Below are 22,625 nucleotides of genomic sequence, written 5' to 3' on the forward strand. Positions count from 1 at the left end.
GTCGCAAGGACGGGGGGTGGGGGGACTGGTGCTGGAGCCAGCGCTGCCCTTGGAGAGGCCGAGGAGCAGGGAGGCCATGGGAAACACGGAGCGTTCGGGAGCGGGACGTGGGGCACAGGGGCCTGCGGTGGCTCCAGGGGACGCCCAGTGTCAGGGCTGAGCTGGGACCTTAAACCTCCTGTTCGCCCCGCCGTGACACGGGGGCACCCAGCTCGTCGCCGCTCCCGCTCTGCGCCCGGCAAGGCTGGCGCTGGGCAGCGGGGGGTTCAGGTCTCTGCAGCTCTAGGCTGAAGCTGCTCGTGTTTCTGGTTTGATGGTTCCTTAGTCCTCTCATTGACTCATGTTCTTGGTTTGGTCTACATTTAAATGTCAAGTTAATGCTTAAAGCCTTAACCATTGCCAGAGCTTCCGGAGGAATTCCTGTGCTCCATTGTTTTGGGGCGATGTAGTGGGGGGCAGAACAGGACCCTCTTGCTGTCACCTTAAGCACCTTTGCGTGTTCTCACGTCAGGGGGGATTTGAGGGGCACAGAGCAGCTGGAAGGCAAGGGCAGCCGTTCTTAGATTTTTTTTCCCCCCAAAAGCATAAGGTTATTTGTGGCATGGCTGTAAATTGTCTTTGCTCTCTTCAAATGTAACTGGTATCCTGGAAGACAGGATTTTCCTGAGTTATTTGAAAGGTTGCTATATGTGAATTTGCTCTTTGGTTTTGGCCTTCGCTTGGGACTTGCTGTAAGCTCTGCAGAGTTTATTTACCAGGTTATCCTCAGTGCTGTTATCAGCCTGTCTCTTAAAAACCTGTGAAGCGAGCTAGGGCATACACGAAGCAAATTCCTGGTGCCTGCAGCAAGGGAGTTTTCTCCAGTGTGGCACTTGGAAAATGATAGTTGTGTTTCTTGCTGCAGTAAATCAAACCTTGTTCTACGTTTGTCAGAACAGAGGTTGCAAATACATTTATTGTGGTTACCCTTGTTTGAAGTTGGAGTGTTTTTATGATTATTCTCCATGTTTCCTGATGATATGATCTGCACTTAGTGGAAAGACTCTGCTTTTGAGTGTAACTATAATTGTGAAATTCAGCAAGGATTCTGCTGGGCAGCTTTGTGCAGCTGGGCGATAATGTGCTGTTTTCCTTTTTCCTCTGTTTTTATTGTCTGTAATCTGCTGTGGGTCACTGTGAAAACAATGCCAGACAACAGAGACTCGCACAGTGCAACCGGACCGCAGCCCGTGGGCTCTGTTGGATGCCTGTCGTGTGGTGTCGGGCCACATCCTCTGGTAGATGAAAACCCTTAAGTTGTCATTAGAGCGCGGCTGGGGTCCGAGGGACCCTATCAGCAGTAGTGCTGCTGCCAGGATGAGGCTGTTCCTCGCTCGGAAGCAGCCGCCGGAGCCAGGGCTGCGTCGGAAACGTCACCGTGCTGCGATGGGGCTCGCGTGGCCCTCCCAGAACAGCTGCAGAGAAGCCTCCCTTGCAGGTGAAGTGACCTTCCCAAGCGCTTCCCAGGAACAGCTCGTTTCTCGTTCGCAGGAGCAGAAACAGGGTGAATTCAGGCCAGTCTGGGCAATACTGGGTGAGGAGAGGTAACCGCAGGGCCAGAGCAGGCAGGAGCTCTGCAGAGCGAAGCAACCAGCCCCGTTTCTGCCCTGCTTCCTTGGCAGCTGGACGAGATCGCGACTGCTCTGCAGTGCCGCCCTGCAGAACCCGTTAAAGGTGGTGGTGGGAGCTGCCATTGCCCCTCAGCTGCCACTCATGGGGTGGTAATTCCAGCGTATTAAAATGAGTTGGGTGGTCAGGAAAAGAAGGGCAATATCAGTGTTGGTGGAAGGAACACCAGTATTGGTGTTGGGGTTGGTGGAAGGAAGAGGAAGGAAAGTGCCAAGAGTCAGAGCTCGTTGCAAGGCAGCAGGCTTGTGCTCTGGGTGTTGAGGCAGCAGCACCTGGGGGACTGGAGGCAAAAGGCAACAGCGCTTGGGGAGGAGTGACTCACAACTTTGCTGGTAATATTAAAGATAATAGCGTCTAAAAGAAAAGGGGAATTGGGGAAAAGTAGGTAAAGAAATAAAAAGATCGGAGGAAGCATGTTTTGGGTAGTTTGGAGGATATAGCTTTTTAGCCATGCTGCAGATGGTGGCATCAAAACCAGTCAAATTGCCCACTCCTATGCTTGTTTTTGAGCCAATACTTGCAATTGTTTGAGTCATGTCTGTCATGGACCTGGCAATTGCACAAATGAAATGATGGCGCTCTGCTGTGTTTGGACAGTCCCTGTAATCGAGGTATCAATAATTTGATTTTGTGGTGCAGAAAAAGTGCTGGTGAGACCTTCTGTGCAGCTCGGTAAGCACTTTGCTGGCCCACAGGCATTTTTCAGTTCTGTCCACAAAAATGCAGCGCAGCACAAAAACTAATAAGCTTGTGTGTGTGTTGGCGGTGGAGTGAAATATCTTGGCAAAGAAAGATTTCAATTTCAAGCTTGAGAGAACGAAAAAGTGGTGGCTTTTCTAAATAAATAAATAAAAAGCTTTGTGTTTCCCAGGGTTTCGGAAGAACAAAAGGGGGGGGGGGAATCAAAGGCCTCCGGGTGGGTGCTGCAAGTAGGATTAATTGTTCTTTCCATCAAGATGCAACATAAAAATGTGTCGTTAGGGGGAGTTGACATTTTCCTTTGTCTGAAATGTGTATTCTCACTTGCAATCAGGATATTAAAAATTTTTTTTGAAGGGGGAAAATGAAATTGTTTCCCCAGGGGAAAGACAGCTGCGGAACACGTCAGGATCTCCTCGTTATAGGCAGTTAAAACGGTCTTTCTCCTTTGTGATTGAAATCAGAAAGCTGGAGTGGACACTGCTGCTTTTCTAGACTATCTGCAATAGGTGTTTTTATTTTCCCTGACATTATTCACTTGAATCCTTTAAATCCACCGGTTTTCCGGACAATAACATCTAGTACAGAGGAAATATTGTGGAACCTGTGCGTGCAAAGCATTTCCTTCTTTCCGTGTGTTACTGCTCTCACCAAGTGTTCTTCCTCTGAGTTCTGGGCTTGCAGACTGCTGTTGTCCAGCTCGGGATGCTCCTTGACTGTTTGTTCTCTCTTTCAGGTGTTTTAAGGAATCGGAACCATGACGGACTCCAAATACTTCACAACCAATAAAAAAGGTCGGGGTTAAATGAATGCAGTGGATTGGAGGCTCCTGGGGGTGGTGGTGACTATTTTTACACAGCTTTTTTTTTAACTGTCTGCAGAAGAATTTTAAATTTTCTGTTATTTCTGTCCCTATTTCTCCTCTTAATCATCCAGGGAGAAACTTCAAAAATAGGTCACATGGTGACAGAAGAAAAAACTGATGCTGTTGAGTTTTTTTTTGTTAGTGTACCAATTTTATGGGAGCAAGAGCCTGAAAAGGGAAAGAAAAGAAAAACTCCCATGGATGTGTGTGGGGTGTTTTTTTTTTTTTTTTTTTTTTAATTTATCAGAATTTCTTTGCAAATGGTCAGGCAGGTTAACTCTGCAGACAGCTTCATCATCCTTGTTTGTGAACTTTGTTTTTCAGCCTAAACCTTGCAAAACACTAAGTGAATTTAGTTTTCTAGTTTTGCAAGGGAAATAGTTCTGTCGTCATGTAGCCAGTGTAGGATGCTACAGTAACCACAGATGAAAGAATCTAGGGATGTGTATATAGGATGGGGAGAAAGTCTGGATACTTTTCATCCATTTTTTTTCTTTTCCAAGAGTTTCAATCTGTTTTCTCTTCTTCCAGGAGAGATTTTTGAACTGAAAGCGGAACTCAATAATGAAAAGAAAGAGAAGAGAAAAGAAGCTGTGAAAAAGGTTATTGCAGCCATGACTGTAGGAAAGGATGTCAGGTAAAAGCTGCTTTTCTTTCACCTGTAGTAACTGTGATTCTCCTTGGACTCCTAAGTGTCCATACGAGGTACATGACTCTGGAAGGCTCCCCAACAGGGAGAAGGGAGACACCATGTCACAGGATCCAAGTTCTTCACCTCAGTGAGTTGGGTAGTGAGACTGGATGTGTACTGGCTTATGGTAGGCTCAGTACACAGTGTTTTTTTTCAAGCTCCTTTTTGTTACAGAAAGCCAAATAAAACAATTTTTTCTGTGCCAGTTTAGCTAGGTGCCTCTTATCACTTTTTATTTAAAAATCTTTCAAGATTTCAGCCATTTTTAGATATCATTGTAGACAATGTTTCTGATCTACTTGCTAGCTGGAGTCTTAATTTGGGGAAATTGGTTCTTCTTTATCATTCTTTTAAATAATTTAATGCCATTGCAGGTAAAAGCACATCTTAAACTTGAATCTTTTTTAAAAACTTACTCTTTGAGATTACATCACAGTTGCTAAAGGACAGGGCCATTTATCTTCTGCAAAGCTGCTACAGTAAATTTTACTGTCTTAAAGACAGCCGGCGAGGCTTGCTGGAGCAAACATTTTCTTCTTTCCAGCTTGCCCTATTACTGGGTTCTGCAATAAGGTCACTGTCATCATGGATTCCTGACAGTAGATTCTGCTAGAGAAATTCATCCAAAGTTACAGATTTAGTATTATGACTTGATGAAGAAAGAATGAGCAGATGAATTGCAGGGAGAACAAATATGCAAATATATATATATTTGTCAATAGCATTTGACCTTTTCTTTTAGACCTCTACAGCATACCTGAGAGCTGCAGATGTGCTGTGGAACATGTGCTGTCCTTTCTTTTGCACTGTGTGATTGCTGCTTAATATTTTCCTGCAACTCAGTTTATCCCTATTTAATTTCCTAATTGCTGTACAATCTACCGAGCTGAAATTTGGCAGGCTCGTTGTGAATCAGTTGTCCTGCACCATCAGAACATTTTTCTAAGCATCTTTGTTTTGTTGTTGATTAATTTCCAAGACTGGCATGATAGAGTTTTCTTGTTCAATGAACTCCACAATTACAACAGCATTAGGAAATTGCATTTGTTTTTCCTTGTTCCAGGCACTAGCTTATATTAATGCCCTAAAAGAGATTTAATGATTAAACTATTATAAAATCCTTTGCAAAGTGTTTTGGGAGGAAAATGACCCCTTACTAGGCTGTGGAATAGCTACAGTGGAATTCCAGATTTCCTGGCTTCCTTGCTATTCCTCCTACCGTTTTGCTCACCATGTAACCTCACTGCTTTCCCTTTACTCTTGCTCCACTCTGCCCTGTCCAGTTCACTCTTTCCAGACGTTGTGAACTGCATGCAGACTGACAACTTGGAGCTGAAGAAGCTGGTGTACCTGTACCTGATGAACTACGCCAAAAGCCAGCCCGATATGGCCATTATGGCTGTCAACAGCTTTGTGAAGGTAATTTCCTCCTAAGGCTCAGCCGAAAATGGTCTGTGCTGTGACTGTCGCTCTGTTTCCTTTATCCGTTAGCTCTTTCTGAGCTGTTGGTAGTTTCAGCTTTTGTGCAGGAGTCTCTGGGTGCTTGTAGAGGAGCAGGAAATAAGCTGGCTCGCAGGAGCCAGCTGAATCCAGCAAGTCTAGATCTCATTTCTAACTTACCTGCAGTAAGTGATTACCCCTGTAAGTGATTGTGAGGGCGCCTGCTCCAGGAAAAGCTACCTCTGTTGTTTTACTTATCATTATTGGAGACTAGCTTCTGTCCTTGGCCAAGAGAATGCTTTTTTTTCCCCCTTCAGTCTTTTTACTATCTATGGCCTGCTGTTCTGATTAGAGAGAATTGCCCTACGTCCATCTGCAGGGTCCTGCAAAGAATATTTTTTCTATCTTATCTTCAAAGTGTAATCCTGTTAAAACAGGTTAATAAACAGACTTGATAGTTTCCAGCTCCCTGCTTTTCCTTCCAAGGAAATGTCTGGTGTCTGTTGTGCCGAGATGAGGGACAAGTGTTCGTAAAGAGAGCGTTGGCACTAGTCTGTGCTAACTCAGCATTTCAGATGCAAGTCACAGCTCAGGCTGTTGTTTGCATTGGTAAGATATGTTGCTTTGCTCATGTGCTTTAATATTGATACATTCAGGTGTTTTATGGTTATAGGAATTTTAAACAGTGGAAGGTAAATGCAGCTTATGCGTTTGTGAGTCACTCTGCCTCCATATTTTTGTAAGTTGAGTAAGGAGGAGGTTTGATGAGATGTAGATGGATTGGATGTGATAGGCTAAGATTTTAGCTGTAAAAGCTACTTATTTAAGTAGTTGTATGAAGACTAGATATGTGCAAAGGATAAAAAGTGTTATTTTTGCTTCTGCTTGTTTTTCTCATGAGAAAAGCACCTCTAGACTGAAGTGCCTTGGGCTAGTACTTTGTGTGTTGCAAACATGAGGGATGCTTGTGTCTGTGCAAAATTGGCCTTGATGACTGTTGCACTGTGTTTAATTGCTGACTTTTCTCATTTTATTCTAATGCTCCTGTAAACCAGAAAGGCTAAACCCGTCTGAAAGCTGCCCATGGCAAGCCTTTGGAGGGAGAGAGATGCCTCTCTAGCTTAGCTGTGCTTTAGGTTTGGCTGTTAGATTGTGTTGAAAGCAGCTTTGTCTGTGGTCAACCAGAGGGCACTGAGATCACAGCTTTGCCATTTTACAAGCTGTTATAGCCTGAAAACATTTTGAGTTGATACCAAATGTTTCTGTGAACCAGTAAATTCCACCTTTTATCTGTAGTTGGAAATAAATGCCTTTTTTTTTAGTGTGTAATCAGAGAGAAGGCGTTTTGTTTGGCATGGGAACAGAAAAGTCCGATTCTGGCCACAGGGAAGATATCATTGTTTAGACATATGTGTTTGTTTACTGCATGTTCATCTTCCCCCTTGCAGGACTGTGAAGATCCAAACCCTCTGATCCGTGCGCTGGCAGTCCGTACGATGGGGTGCATCAGGGTGGACAAGATCACCGAGTATTTGTGTGAACCTCTTCGCAAGTGTCTGAAGGATGAGGATCCCTATGTACGAAAGACCGCAGCTGTGTGTGTGGCAAAGCTGCATGACATCAATGCCCAGATGGTGGAAGACCAAGGATTCCTGGATTCTCTGCGTGACCTGATTGCAGACTCCAATCCCATGGTAATGTATATGTTCTTCCAACACGTTGCTTGTGTTTGTAATGCACAGGTAATCAGAAACATAAAGTTTTTTTAGTTGCTACTGATGCACCATAATGGATGTGTTGCTTAGAGGGCAATTTATTTCCTGAAGAGAATTGGCTTCTATTCTTCGATCTGTTGGAGCTTTACTCTGCTTGGATGCTGTCTTGAGTGCTGCAGCTGAAATTTCACCTTCTGGCTGGCCTGGCTGATGAGTCAAAACAACAGGATGAGGAATCTTGGATGCCGCTGCCTTGGTGGCAGCTTGTAGCTGTTGACTTCTGTAGCCTTTGGCTCTTGGAATGAGTGGATTGATGACTTCAGTCAGTAATCTGCATAAGTTCATTGGTGTATAATCACTGAGAAAATCAATGCTGATGTTTTTAATAAAGTTAAATGAATTGTCAGAGCAGAGGTGGAGATCGAAAACAGTCTTAGATTTTCACAGGGGTAAATTACCTATTATGTCAGTATATCATTAAGAGTGACAAAGGGTCAGTTTCTGCACCAGGCTTCTTCCACTACTGATTTTTAATTAAAGGGTAGTGGACAATGGATTAAGTGCTGCAGTGCACAATCTTTTTAGTCGGTATTTTTCTGATGATGCACCGGAATTCAGTGAGCATACAGGTATCGGTGTAATTCTAGCAAAAAAAGAATTTTTTTTTTTTTTAAGAGCTTGCATCTGATTGACTCTGCTTAAAGATGTAATCTAACATTATTAGGCTAGATCTGACAGTTCTTTGATTGGTGCATGAATCGAGCTGCAGTAAGCAAATTGCTGACCTGTTATAACCACTTTAGGCATCTCTGTGTAAATCAAATGCAGATGGTGAAATATCATCCTAACTAGCAGGAGACTGAAGCCTGCTGATTACTTTTCTCGTGTCTTTTTAGAGACAGTAAAACCGAGGGTGTCTGGTTTTCACAGGAACATATCTGTGAGAAGTGGTGCCAACCAGAACATATAGGTACCTATTGCCTCTGGTACGAGACTCTTTTGCAAGCTGTTCTCTTTATATGCCTTGAATTTATTATGTCACGCTTCTACATGAATATTAATGACTGCTTGGAGATGATCTCTCTATCTAGGCAATTTTGAGGCATAAGGAGAACACCTGCTTTTAAAAATTTCATAATGAGTGTTTCTTACAGTCTTGATTGGGCTGTTTTGGTTTCACACTGGCCCTTGATCTCTGACTTACAGGCAGCAGTGGAGTGTACTGTGGACAGTAATATAACCTGTGCTTCTCCTACGCTTGGTTCCAACTTTTTAATTTTGTTCTGCTGATTACAGCCATGTGGATGTGAGCTGAGGAGCTTTGGCTGAAGAAAAGCAGTATTTGAGCAGAAATTCATAATGTTTTGTGTGCCCTTTCTGCTCACGGATCTCAAGAACTAGCTTTTGGTAAATGAACCGTCATCTGTGCTGAGAGCAATGGTATCTGTTTCAAAAGCATGTTAAGTACTAGCATAAATAGATGGAGAGGAGGGCAGAAATACTGAAGGACAGAAACACAGAAGGGCTGGCTAAATAAATCACCAAAATTAGCCCAAGGATTCCTAATGAGCATCAACACACCTAATGAGCTCCCCGGTGGCTCCTCTGGGGCTGCGGTCATCAGCTGCGGCTCCACAGCCCCTGTGGTGCAAGAGGACCGTGTTCCCTGCCTCATGGAGCACTTCCCTGCTCCACCTGCAGCTGAGGTCTCGCAGCAGGGCAGGTGCAGCTTGGAGGAATAATAGTGATGGAGAGACCTGTGACTTGTTTTCCCATCTGCAGGCTTGGAGAACTGTGTGGTCCGTGTCCCATATAGTGACAGGACACTGTGTTCTTGCTCTTGGAGAGGTTTTGTCAGTTTGCAGACTCTAAAAACTGCTGATTTTATGCAGAATTTAATCTGGTAGCAGTTCTCTGGTAGATAGGGGCATTCCTTCAGGGAAGCTTATTGCCTGAGTCATCTTTGGAATTTGTGGCACAGTCATTGCCACAATGTGCAGTTGTTGTCCGCTCTGTCCACTCTTGAAGGATTCATCTTCTAGTCGAACTGTCCAATTCACTGCTGCTTTCTCTGTGGGAAACTCAAGGGTGGTGCTGATAACCAGGAGTTATGTTTGCCAAACAGCTTGTGTTTTTGTGCAAACTGGTTTTTAGTAAGCTATTTCTCCGTGATCAGGTGGAATGCAGTCCTGCCTGAAAGCTTTTATTAAGCAAATATGCATATTAGTAATTCAATCTAAAGAATGATAATGAGAAGAAAAAAAAAGATACAGCTATCCCTACTGCATGTTCCTCTGTAAATGGTGCATTAAACTTATTACAACCTGTTATCTAAACTCATTCATGTTTTTATTATAAATCTTTTGATGACTTATGGAAATAGGCAGCATCAGACACCTAATGAAGCAGAATGTTTTTTAGATAGAAAATCCTCACTTAGTCTCTCATCTGGGAAATGAGGATTTGAGGCAAGAGGTGGAAAATGCTTGTTGAAAAATAGCCTTCGAGAGGGTTTTATTTTGATTTTGTAATTGGTTACCAGTGGTGTGTGAGCAAGCACTAACCATTCAGCCTGGCTGCTGCTCTGTCTGTGGCTTACTGATTGCCTTGTAATTGTACAGAGATCAGTACAATTGGCAGTAAGTTGGGAACTGATATTTCTATCGATATGGGGTTTATTTTTTATAACCATATTATGATGTTGGAGATTGGGAATATTCAGGGCATTGCTATGGCGTTCTACTAAGGTGCTGTATGTGCAGAAACCAAGATGTTCCCCTTTATCGGGGCTTTTGGTCGTCAGGGTCTGTCATTGCTTCAACTGCAGCAATCCAGCAATCCTTTGAGCAGGATTGCATCCCGAGTAGCGTTGCACCCTTTCAGATGGACTTGCTCTAGTTGCCATTAAAGGACCAAAACCTGAGTCTTCTAGCTCACCAGCTTGTCGCACGGCATCACTGTGGTAGCTTTGCACTTGCTCCCATATGAATTAACTCAAACTTCTAATTGCTTTTAATGGAGAATGAGCCGTGTACGTGACTAGTTTCCAGATTGTGGCTTGCTGTGTGTCAGCCCGAGATATCTTACCCTGCACAGGCAATGGGCCTGGAACACCGTCGTGGCTTGGTGGATGGGTGGTTATGCTGTGGAAGCTTGATTGAGGATGGCACCTTTTATCTCATTTTGCAGATGATCCCAAAGAGCCTGTGGCTACCCTTTGTCACTTGGGATCTGCTAAGTGCTTTTTCCTTAAAGACAACCCTCATTTTCTTTCCAGATCTGTCTTAAGATAGACTTTTCTTTTTTGCTCTGCCCTTCCTTGTGCGAAGCTCTGCAGAACCGTGTTTGAGTGAATATAAAGCTCGGGCCTGGCTACTTCAGACTCGATACTCTTTGGACTTACTGGTAAGAAATGCCCCTTAGGGTAACTTCAAAACAGTGTAACTCGGGAGGCATGCCCTTCTCCTGATCCTCACATTGTTCAAAATACGATTTCAGGATGATACTCTGTGATTTTTCCATAGTGCTGGTTCACGGGATGACAGGTTGCTGTAGAAAATTCTTCACACCCAGCGTTTGCAGTAGGTAATAAGGAAGAGAGAAGGGCAGGGCTGTTGCATAGCTGCTGATGGCCAGAGGCTCTTTGAAGTTTTGGTCTTGTCCCCAGTCCCTAATGAGAGATTAATCTTCTCCCTGGAATTTTGCAGATTTTGAGCCCTGGTAATGAACAGCAAGACCACGAGATGGCAGCAGCTTAAAGCAGAACCCAGTCTGCTTAGTTAGACACCTTATCTTGTATCTACCTCTCTTCTGGCTTTTCTCACTGCACTTCTTTCCTCAGGAATGTAAATATTAGTGGGAAAACACAAACGGAAATCCATCTTAAGCCCTACTGATCTAATACTTGAATAGAAGAACCTTTCCCACTATTTTTTTTCCTTCTTTGACCTCTTAGGGTAATTCTTAATCCATAGGATAATTATGTGGTCAGTCTGTCTACCACATTGACATTGGTTCAGTTGGGGTCAAAAGATCGAGAGGTGCAAGCTCGGAGTGATTCTCCTCGAGCTGTTAAAAGAAGGCAGCCCTGTGTGCTGACAGCAGCCTGCGAGATCTTTTTGCCTCTTTATTTCCCTTTCTGCAACGCTACTTGCTATTGGGAATAATTGAGTTGTTGCTTTTTCTTCACAGCTATAAGAAAACGTGGCACAGGAATAAACTTATCTATACCTTGCAATCTGCTTCCAATGGATTGCAAATGCAGTTTGCAGTGCACGTGGCCGCCTTGGCAAGCTCCTGCTGCCTTCGCTGTCGTGCTGCTGCTTTGTCACTGTGACATCCAGTGCCAGCCACCCCGAAATTGCCACAGGGCGGCTCTTTGGCTGCTGTGCTTCCATGGGCTGTGTGGACCTACCTACTGTCTATTTGGTGTCCAAATAATGTCACTTTTAACACGTCGATGCATGCCTGTTTCTGGGGAAGGATGCTGTTGTAAATCGATATGGAGAGCTGATGAGAGCTGATGATAGCCACGCTCTGCCGTGCGCTCGGGCATCAGGCTGAGCCCCTCCGCGTGTTCCTCCAGGCAAAGACTCGTGTGTGTCTGGCTCAGAAGCAGCTGGTTGTTTCCTAGGCTGTCCAAGAGATCTGAGGGAGTTTCAAGCCCGTGCCCGAGACATGGTTGGTCTGGTAGGTGCGTGAGCAGCGTTCGTTTTGAGCAGCTTGAGCAGAAGTTGTGCCTTCCCCATCCAGCAGTGCTGGCAGCCTGGCAGGGAGATGCAGTGCGCGTGTGCGGCAGCACGTGAATTCCCGTGGCGCTGCGGTGTCTGCCCTTGCAGACCCCTCATTTATAAAGCTTAATTGACAAATTCATCCATCAGAGGCCTGTCGCTTTCCAATTACTGCTACCAGTATGTGTCTAATTTCCCAAGTGTTAGTCTTGCTGAATAGATCATTCCAGGATCTCTAATATCAATCAAGGTGCTGTGGAATTTTTTTGACATGTGTCTAGATGTTACGTTTTAAATCAGAACAGACACTTCTAGCTATTGACAAACGCTATTTGTCACCAAATGCTGTGGATATGATGTCTTGCTGCTTTTCCACTCCCTTCCCTTTAGGGCTCCATAACATTTTTGATGTTGTTTAGCTGCTGCCTGGCTTCTGCACAGCCTGCCTGAGGGAGAGTGCCCTGCTTGCCACTGGATGGTGCCAGCGAGAACCTCTGCAAGGAAAATTGCAAAGGGAATTGCAAGTGTAATTGCTTACTGGAAAGCTGGGAAAGAAACCTTCCTGGTACGTGATAGGTGCTTAATCCTGAGGGGAGAGAGAGAGAGAGAGGAAAAAAAGGAAAGCTTGTAGCCAGGCTGGGTGAAATGAGGTCAGACCACAGGATATTTTGGAGGGGGCTGGTGGTGGTGCAGCCCCTCCGTGGCTTCCTGCAGAGCCTGGTACCCTGTGCTGGGGGCTCAGCCACAGCAAAGAGAAACCCTTCGTGTTGGAGCCATCTTTGTGTCCCTGCTTGCTCTCGTGCTTGAAGAAATTAGTACAGCAGAGGAAGGATGGACTCGTGCCATGTATCGGACACGGTCTGGTTTGGCCAGGGAGCTGCGAGCAGGCCCAGGACTTTGGTCTGCTGCAAAGTGACACTTTTCAGCAGCGCCTAGCGGAGCTCGGGAGCACCCAAAGCGCCCCGGGCAAGCAGGCCTTGGGGTGGGCTGGGAGGACCGGCACCTCCAAGCACACTCATTCTGCTGGTGCAAAACTCAAACACAAGGTCCTTTTTTTAACAGGACCCAGTGACATCCTGATCACTCATGGTTCTAAGCCCCACTTTGGTTCTAAAGCTCAAAACGGCCCGTGGTGCCTCTAGTACGTGGTGATGGCCACCCTTTTGCAGCTCCTCTTATTTTTTCCTCTTTTATTTCTTCGTTCCCTCCTCATTTTAGTGATACGGCAAGCGAAAGGTTCCTATTTTAAGCAGCAGAACGTTGTATTTCATTAACTACATTACACACTTGGTTTAACTTCCAATTAGCCTGGGATGCTAGTGAAATAATCCAATTGCTGTGGCTGTGCCACGTTCTAGCTCTGCCTAGCTCCCCTCCTGCCCTCCCAGCTTTTCAGGGTGGGTTGACAGACAGACACTTGGGTTTTCACCCACCCCCTTTCCTCCTTGTTAATGTATTTTATACCATTTGCTAAAGATTTGAGTTGCCAGAAGGAATAACTGGCAACTCGGCCTTCCTACATCTGCAGCTTTCCATGACGTCGGATCTGCTCTCTGGGTGCCGAGGATTTGTCCGTAGATGGATTTTAAAAACTTTATTTCTTTGTTATTTTTTGTTAAATATTTAATCAGAGTGGGTTTTTGGCTTTGTTTTTTTTTTTAAAGACCCTGTGAGGTTTAATTACCCACATCCCAGTGACACCAATGCGGAGTTTTGGGGGAAGTTGCAGCCAGAAAGCAGGTTTATTGTCATCCCGCTCGACTGGCTCCAACCTAATGTTGCTGCGACGGCGTTTGAGGAATGTTCAAATGTACCCGGAGTGAACTGATTTAAATCAGCAAGCCAGGGAGCTCTGTGAATGACGATGATTATTTTATCTCCTATCTGTTCTGCTTTTGTACTTTCTAGTTATTTTTTTAGGCTGATTCTCACTGATGGTAGATACGGACTTGCAGTTTAAGAATACTGTCTTTAAGCTATGTGAGGCATTACACCTTGCCACAATTCTGTATATACATGCTTTTATTAAATGGTTACGTAACACACAGCCTATTTATTCAATTTCTTTTATCATTTTTTTCAAGAAAGTGATTTACACATTTTTTGTTTCATTAATTTTTTTTGTCTCAGATTTGTGCCATGATGTTTTTGGATTTAAATGCAGAATTAATTTGCAGGGCTGAGGTTGTCTTTTTTAAGGTTATTTCTTGTCATTGATCATCTTTTCTGTCACATATGGGACTAGTGGGTTGACCTGTTTTTCGTTACTTCTGAGAACTTGCTGGAGGTTCCTTCTTGTCCTTTTGGTCTCTTCTTCCAATCTGTGAATTAAGTCATCCAGCTGTCAGTTGATTTCTCATCCAGTTGAACATGTTATGTATTTTGAAAAGCAAAGAATACTTTAATCTGCTAAAGAAACTCTTGCACTCTTACGTGTACCTTTTTTTGCCTCAAACAAGATACGGCCTTAGCTGTGAAATTTATCTATTTCCCTGATCTAGCTTTTTAATTTTGTCCTATGCCAGATGCTTTAGCTTTACTTTTAATATATTCCCCCAACAAATACATCTTCATTGCTCTGTACTGTCAGATAAAATGCTGTGTAGCTTGTTTTATCGCTTGGTGCCTTCTACTTGCAGCTTAATGCAGCTAGACTTCACTAAGGAACAAATACCAGCTGAGCTGAAGACTTGATATTTACCCTTGATTTTCTTTGTCCAAATCTGTTGACGCCAGCGGATATTGGTAACATGTTGCTGATTTTTATGGCATTATTTATTTCTAAATATTGCTAATGGCATACATGGGACTGTCAAAGGATACCTTTTTTTTAACCCAGTGATGCTTGAGTTGGGTTTAACTGGATGTAGAACAGATTTTTTTAAAACCTCATCCCAGTATGTGGACAACCCTCCCTCCGTCTTGCTTGCATGTCACCCAGGTGCTCATTTAGTGAGAGCTGTCAGCCAGGCAGGAATATCTGTGTGCTGGAGTGGAGCCGGGCAGCGGCTGCTTCATCTAACTCTATTCCTCTCTTGTAATGAAGCCAGCGAAGCGCCCATGCAGAGAGGTGAGCGTGCATACTGGAACCAGTGTTTATGTTGGACTGGTTCCTGAAATCTGTTTTCATTTCAGCTATGCTGCTGCAACATGTAAAAAGCCTTGAAGATGCTAATTATTTTTGTTGGCATACCATAATATATCAATATGTTCAGTATGAATCGCCAGCAAGTTGTTTTTTTTTTTCTGTCTTTAATCAGTGTTGCTTAAACTTTGAAGATACGCCTGCGTGCCCATTGCCTGTGAAGGTGTAGTTGTGGACTTTGAGTCTACCTTTCCCAGCCAGTGTGGCAATAAGTACAGTAAGTACTTATGACTTAATACAGTAATTAAGTACAGTAACTACTTATTACTGTACGTAGTAAGTACAGGCAATAACCTACACTTATGTGGTGGGTTATCTGTACAGGTATTGCCTTGCTGGTTCCCAAAAAGAGCCTGCCAAAGGAATAAAACCTACCTGGAAGTCAGCAGCACAACATATCTGTTTGTTCTCTGCTCGTGGCAAATGCACAGGAATGGATTTGCCTTAAACTGCAAGGAGAGACTTGAGCGCGGCTGCTTTAACTTGTGCTCCCTCCAGGGCTTGCAGCATCCCATGGCCTAATTACTGCAACTCGGCAGTGCCTGCCAGTTTGGGTCGGTCTGCCAAAATTCCTCCCTAATTTTCTTAGTACAGTTATCAGGTCACTTTCTGTGGTGCTTTGACTTTCTCTCTATCCCTCTCTCTCTGTCCTATCTTTTTTTTTTCCTTTTTTAATTACTTCAAAAGGTTTCCTCCCAACCTTCTTTTCAATAAGTACTTTTTTTGTAATGGCTTCAAATGCCTAAGTTGCTTTTATGGCTTGTCTTTGCTTCTAAATTTCTCAAGTTTAATGAAATTAAAGCCATCTTTTACTTCAATTTTATGCTGAGTGTCACATTAACCATTCTGGAATTAGGCAAATTAAGTAGTGAAAAGAATAAGCAGCAGTCTTAATAAGTTACTCATTAAAGCTGTACAGGAAGACAACAGTCCTGATTGCTAATGATTTCAGTGACAGAAGGCTCGTTCAGCTAATGAAATTCATAAAATCTTAGATCAAAATCCTATCTCTGACCTCTAGGTGTGAAATGCAAAGCAATCAACATTGCTGTGCTTGAGCAGTGACTTTGGAATATATTGGCTTAATGACAGGCAGTGATGGGAACAATGCAGAGAATTTCTTGGTCGCCCTGTTCTTGTTTACAGTGTACTGCATTATAAACCTCTTTAGTCATCCAAAGAGTCGAAAGATTTTAGATAAGGTGTTCTTAGCATTAATCTCACAGAAAATAATGCCTGAAATCTTCATTTTAGCAGGTTTGCACCGGCAGTTGGGCTGGGCATATAATGTACATCGTAAAATATATCCTGAGAATGACTTTTAATAGAATATATCAGTTTTATGTGTCAGACTTGGGCTTAAAGCCCTGTTTTACTTAGTGTGTATTTCAACCAATAAAAGATTTTTGTCTCTATATTCTGCAAATCTTCTATTTATGTCTTTGTGTTCTGCAGCTCCTCTATTTTAAAAAGCTTCCCATGTCCTCGGTTAAAATAACTGTTGAATTTTTACATGGAAGTAGGAATTAGAAATTTGTGTTGCACTCCCACTTCTCAGTCTTATAAAGTAGGACTCTTGACCTCCTCTTCATGTCTTCTTGTCATCCATACTTAGAAAAGGGAAGATCTTACACAGTCTTAAATGCAGCAAGAACATTTGCAGTGACGAGTTGTGTTGCAGTGCTTGCTTTAACAGGGCTCTCCAAAATACTTAGCAGACAAATGGGTGCTATGGAGACCATTTGGAACTGAGATACGTCTTGTGGAGAAGTTAGCAGGAGAAGCTGTTTCAGGAAGCTGCGTTTGCTTTCGAGCTGGTGACCTGCAGAATCTCAATGCAGCTAAAGGCCTGGCATCCTTTGGTGCAAAGGAGACTGTTCTTGTGTCTTCAGTCGCCTTGAGGCGTGTGACATGGAGCTACAAAGGTGACACTGAGCGAGTGGTATCCGTTCCCGAATGAGCAGAGCAATGGTGGCTCTGAGATCTTGACTCTGTCAGTTGATCATCTTGTGGAGGCTGGGGGAGATAAGGCTCACTTGAAGCTCGCCAGGGTGGAACTGTGGAGCCTGCAGGAAGGTGAGGTATCTTGCTCCATAGGAATATGTCATCTCCAGCTTCCTCAGGGGCAATGGTTCTGGGCACTACTGTATCTTCTGAAGTCCTAGCCCGGACTGTCCAGAGGAGCCATTTGTTTGTATTTGACAGAAAAACCTTCCAGGTTAGGATTTCTCTAGAGAAGTGCCCTTCACACCCGTGCTGGCTTTTGTATGCTTCCCAGGTTTGTCAGCAGCTGTCTCCAGCTGTGCGACCATTCTTACACTTCTGAGAGAGGCTTCTTAGTTCAGTAAACAGCGGGATTGCAGTCAGGTGTTGGGCTGTCCGAGTTGTTTGTGAGGTTATATTGGGTCCCTGAAGGCTCTGCTGAAGATGCTGCTGCTGCTGTGTAGCTGATATGAGCCGGAATCTCCAGGTTTGCCTTCTGTAACCTGTCCTAAGCCCAGGTTAATCCCCTCCATGTCACTGACAAAGTATTTATGAAGAACGTGTCTTCTCTCTTCTTCCAGGTGGTGGCAAATGCTGTCGCTGCCTTGTCGGAGATCAGTGAATCGCATCCCAACAGCAACCTGCTGGATTTGAACCCTCAGAACATTAACAAGCTGCTGACTGCTTTAAATGAGTGCACCGAGTGGGGCCAGATCTTCATCCTGGACTGTCTGTCCAACTACAATCCCAAAGACGACCGCGAAGCTCAGAGGTGCGTCCTGCTGCTGTTCACGTGTGCGCTTCTTACCCTTTCTCTTTGAATGGGAAGAGCTCATAAGAACTGGCCTTGCTTCAGAGGGATCAGGCCAAGCCAAACTGATAACAACTGACCTATCTAGGAGCAGTATTTGGAGGATTTTCTGTTTTAAACTAGAGTTTTCAAATCTGGCTTTGCAATGTTAGTAGGCAAAGAGTTCTTACAGGTGAGGGGCTTCTTCTCAGAAGTGTTTTCTATATGTTTTAGGTCCAAGACTGGAATGTTTGTTTCCAACTAAAAGCTAGTCTGTGACACTGCAGAACAGATTCCCTTTTTTTAAAATCACTCGAGTCACATTTTTGCTTATACCTTTGGCTACAATGACTAAAGCTCATGACAAGAAGGCTTTATGTTTAAGTAATGAGGTGCTTATTCTTGCACTTCAGGCCTATTCCTTATCTATGTCCAAAATCACAAAAAGTGAGACTTGGTCTCTAGGGGAATAAGGAACCAGCAAAGAAATTTACTGGGGAGTTCTGAAGTTCTATATTTCATGTAAATAAGGTGGGGAAGGACATGTACCCACATGAAAATGAAATTCTGGACAGGCCTCTTGTTTCAAAGGGTTTCTACAGTGAGTATTTTTTAAGGGACAGAGGAGGAAGAGAGAAAAGAAAAAGAAAAGCCTGCTAGTAGTTTTGCTGCCTTTTTTTCTCTTCCTCCCCCCACCATGCCTTGTGCTCTAAGATCCTGTGCCAGAAAAGAGCTATTAATGAGTGCTGGAAACCTGCAGAGATCCCCAGGGAGCCAAGCCCGACTTATCCTGGCTTTGTCGGCACAGGACTGCCGGTTTGAACAACTGCGAACATGTCCCAGTTCCTCATATTTCATTCCTCTAAAGAGCACTGCCTCAAACTGGGTGGGCAGTAATTCATCTTACTCCTTAGTGTGGAGTTGGGCTCCTAGAGCCTGCCGTTTTTTCAGAGAGGAGAACGAAAGCACTTTGTTTAATTTAGCATCATGGTAAGGCTGGTGTCCTCACCCCCTGTGGATGGAGAAACTGAGGCACAGTGAGGTGAAACCAGTCGGGCCTGCCAGGTGACCTTGAGCAGTACCAGCTGGGAACTATCATCCCCCAGGCTGATTTGCAGATTCACTTGGTCTTCATTCAACTATGCTGCTTCCTCTCTGGGATGACTGCAAGCAAATCTTTCAGAGAAAGAAACTTTCAGGAGGCGCAGATGGGAATAAGACTGTTTTGGGTTAGCAATATGCAGGAGGGGGTGGGAAAAAAAACTTGACAGATGCTGTAAGAAAGACCATATGAACCCAAACTTCCTTTCTGCCTGGGGTGGGTTGTCTAGGATGTGACTGATTATAGCATCCACTGAGGAAAGTGATGAAGCTGAGATCTGGGGGGTATTTGGGTCGCTCTTTCCCTGTCCTTTCGAAGTAACAGAGACCTTTTCTCGCAAAAATAAATGGTTGGAATGGCAGCAACCCACAAGCAAGCCAGAAGCATCCATCACCCCCAAACAATTATTTGGGAGATGGTGTTTTTTGTGGTAGCCGTCGTGTTAAAGCTGTGCTTGTAAGTGACAGATGAGATCACAGAGTAGGAGAGAAGACTGTGAGGCAAAGGCAGAAAAAGCTAATAACTGAACATGCTTTGGGACTCTAATGCTGAGAGCTGGGAGGGTTTTTGAGCTACGTGTGACAGGAGAGAAAGCTGAAGCTGTGCGAGAAGTCATTTTTGTTTGCTTCCTGCTGGGTTCAGGAAAGTGGAATTTTTGCCTGTTCTTTAACTAAAACCAAATCAAAGAAGTGCCTGAGTTGCCTGAAGAAGCTGTCCTCAGCTCCTGGTCTCAATGTGAACCACATGCGATTTCTTAAATGCAGATAAGAGCTGAAATACTTGATACTCTGACACACGTGCAAACCCTCTCATACTTTTCTGTCTCTAGTATTTGTGAGCGGGTAACCCCTCGACTGTCTCATGCCAACTCAGCAGTGGTGCTGTCAGCAGTGAAAGTATTGATGAAGTTTCTGGAGCTTTTACCCAAGGACTCTGACTATTACAACATGCTGCTGAAGAAACTTGCCCCTCCACTGGTCACCCTGCTGTCTGGAGAGCCTGAAGTTCAGTATGTTGCTCTGAGGAACATCAACTTGATTGTGCAGAAAAGGTAAAGCCTCACAGGGCTTCTGTTCCTTGGGTGTGGAAGGGCATCCGTTTTGTACCTTCAGATGTTTCCACCTGCACAGAACTGCACTTAACCCAGGTTCATATTCCCCGAGGGATGAACTAAGCAATCTTGTGACACTAGTAGCCTGGACTCATTTTGTTTTCACAACTGCTAAGATCCCTTTTCATACAGTATTTCTTTAGCTGCCCTTCTCTTCACTGTCTTTTCTTAAGAGCAGTAGGAAATGTGTTCCCACCATACCACTCGGATCGCAAGCAGCAGGGAGGGTGGAACCGTACAGTGCATGGTAATGTATAGAAACGTGGAGAAGTCCCTTACATCATTCTCTTCAGCCCAGAAGAACTAGGGTGGTGACATACTGATGTGCAAAGACTTGTGTTATTCCTGTTTGCATGCTTATATATTGTTTCTTCTTGGAGATTACACTTTGGGCAGGGTTACTGTGCACTGGTACAGCTGTCTTACAAGTGACAGAAGATAAGTAGTTCGTAGCTGGCTTTTTAATTATTTAAGTAAGGATGTTACTGTTTTGCTGGAAATATGTCCACTGTTTGTATAATTCAGCAGCCCAATTGGAGAAAGATTTTTTTTTTTAAAAAAAAAAAAACTACTTGTCCAGCCTTCTGACTTTCAAGCTATTGTTCTCATTTGTTTGCATATCCTGAACAGGAAATGACCCCATGCTGTTTCTTGGCAAAAGTTTTGGGTAGTTTTCTAAACCAAAAATACTTCTTATTAGGATAGCAACCCATTTTTACTAAACCTGGGTGAAATAGTGCTCTGTGTGTGTTCTGCAGGCCTGAGATCCTGAAGCAGGAAATAAAGGTGTTCTTTGTGAAGTACAATGACCCCATCTATGTCAAATTGGAGAAACTGGACATCATGATTCGCCTGGCTTCTCAAGCAAACATTGCCCAGGTCAGTTAATCAACTCGTAAGGGTCCTGCATGTGTTCTGGGGTTGACAAACTCTCTCTGCTGGTCCTTAAAAGAGGATGTACTCAACTACTTATAGTCTTCTGGCTACTAAGCAGCACTATCCTTGGTATTGTGCTCTTAGCAGCACAATGTGTGAAGTGCTGGTGTTTGCTCTGCATTTTAAATTGCATTGTGATTTTTAGGTACTTCTTGTTTTACAGATGATAATTCTGGGAGGAGAGCTGATGTCTCCTGTCACATGAATCACTGCTAGAGCTAAGGCTGGAAGGAGAGGCTTGTTTCAAGGGAGAGGGTGTCTGTAGGCAGGCATTCAGGACAGTCAGACATTACTGAGGTGTGAATTTGAAGTGTGTTAAGTTCTTAAATCCTCACACAGGCACTCTTCAGAGCTAAAATAACATTGATTTTTCTCAACTTGCTCTCAAAGTGGACGGCTTTAAATCCAAAGAGTCTACACTGTAATGTAGCTTAATCTAGATTCTTGTAAGAGGGTAAATGTTCCTAAATGACACCTTGACCCAAAGGCCTAAAACTAATGCAGGATGATTAAAGCCCATGGTTAATGCTATTACTCTGCTATTCTAATTGTCATAAAACAGCTTCATTTAATGGGATATTTTCAAGCTGTTCTTTTCAGGGTATGTGCATAACTTTATTTAAAAAGAAAATAGCAATCCATGCCTCTTCTCTGAGGGTATGGAATACACTTTTTAAAAAAAATCAGTTGCCAAGAGAATGTATTCAGAATTTTCTATTTATTCTTGGTAGACTCCACACTCTTTAGTGCACTGTATTTAGATAATACAGGTTGTTTGGGAGCAAGGCAGTGGTGTGTCTGGAGGACTGATTTTGAGATTCTGATCATCAGACTAAAGAACACTTGCCTGGTTCTGCAGAGACATTTCTGAAATAGGCCAAGTTTCCTCAGAAATACCCCCAGAATTGAGTCCCACTGAGACCAGGTTTCTGCACCAGTTTCCCCCGTGTCACTTGTCAAGACCCTTCATCTCCGTGTCTGTTCTAACTAGTTGTATCTGAGGTGCTTAGACTCAGGTGATACTTGAAACGAGTAGACTACTAAACCAGGGTGTTCTGGGTACTGTGGACATGCATCATCCAAGGAAATAATAAAACTTCAAAACACAGATGTCCTGTCTGCTCCTTGTGGATTTATTTGTCTGCAGTCTGGCCCTTCAGGGCCTCTTTATCTTGTCATTGTTCTGAACGATTGACACCAACTACAGATTTTTCAGACAACTGCTCCCTTTGTGTCTGCTCTCTTCTCTCTTGTCATCTATTTGTGAGGACATCTCAGCAAAAGTCCTGATGTCATAGTGTGACATGGGAAACCAAACCCAATGAGACTTAGAGGGAATATAAATTACATGAGATCTTCTTTTAGAAACACTTCTTCTAAGTCGGGTGATCTAGTTAAGATGGAATAGCTTTTCCAGTTAGTGATTTGTCAAATCTCACCAGGTTCTCATCTAAGCCTTTGTTCACTTCCCATTATCAAAAAAATCTGAGACAAAAAGTTAAAGTCTTACAAGGAAAAAGATCTTGCTGTTTTATTAATCTCTGTATAGATGTATTGCAAGGTGTCTTCCTCCTCCTTTTGTATCCCGTAGGGATCCAGGGATGCATTTTGGTAAAGAAAAGGAGAGGCCAGAAATGTTCTTTAGAGGTTTGCTCTATATACACCGATGTATCCATGTGCAAGGCTTATGTGACTCCTACTTTCCTTTATTTTTCCAGCATTGGAATGAGTAGTAACCTTTGTTTGGCAG

General features: G+C 43.7%; 1 protein-coding gene across 2 annotated transcripts in view; it reads left to right on the forward strand.

The window, feature by feature from the left end:
* The first annotated feature begins 2,975 nt into the window (after window positions 1-2,975).
* Window positions 2,976-22,625, forward strand: part of AP2B1 (adaptor related protein complex 2 subunit beta 1) — a 65,508-nt gene continuing 45,858 nt past the window's right edge. Inside the window, exons 1-7 of one of the 2 annotated variants that reach the window (XM_026037010.1) lie at window positions 2,976-3,161; window positions 3,764-3,869; window positions 5,207-5,342; window positions 6,812-7,057; window positions 17,518-17,708; window positions 19,658-19,879; window positions 20,698-20,818. In XM_026037010.1, the coding sequence (XP_025892795.1) occupies window positions 3,125-3,161; window positions 3,764-3,869; window positions 5,207-5,342; window positions 6,812-7,057; window positions 17,518-17,708; window positions 19,658-19,879; window positions 20,698-20,818 (1,059 nt within the window). In that variant the 5' untranslated portion in view covers window positions 2,976-3,124. The remainder of the gene's footprint in view (window positions 3,162-3,763; window positions 3,870-5,206; window positions 5,343-6,811; window positions 7,058-17,517; window positions 17,709-19,657; window positions 19,880-20,697; window positions 20,819-22,625) is intronic. The other variant, XM_026037011.1, reaches the window with a different exon arrangement.

Source organism: Nothoprocta perdicaria, unplaced genomic scaffold, assembly GCF_003342845.1.
Source record: "Nothoprocta perdicaria isolate Ctin4 unplaced genomic scaffold, notPer1 scaffold_189, whole genome shotgun sequence".
Lineage (NCBI taxonomy): Eukaryota > Metazoa > Chordata > Aves > Tinamiformes > Tinamidae > Nothoprocta > Nothoprocta perdicaria.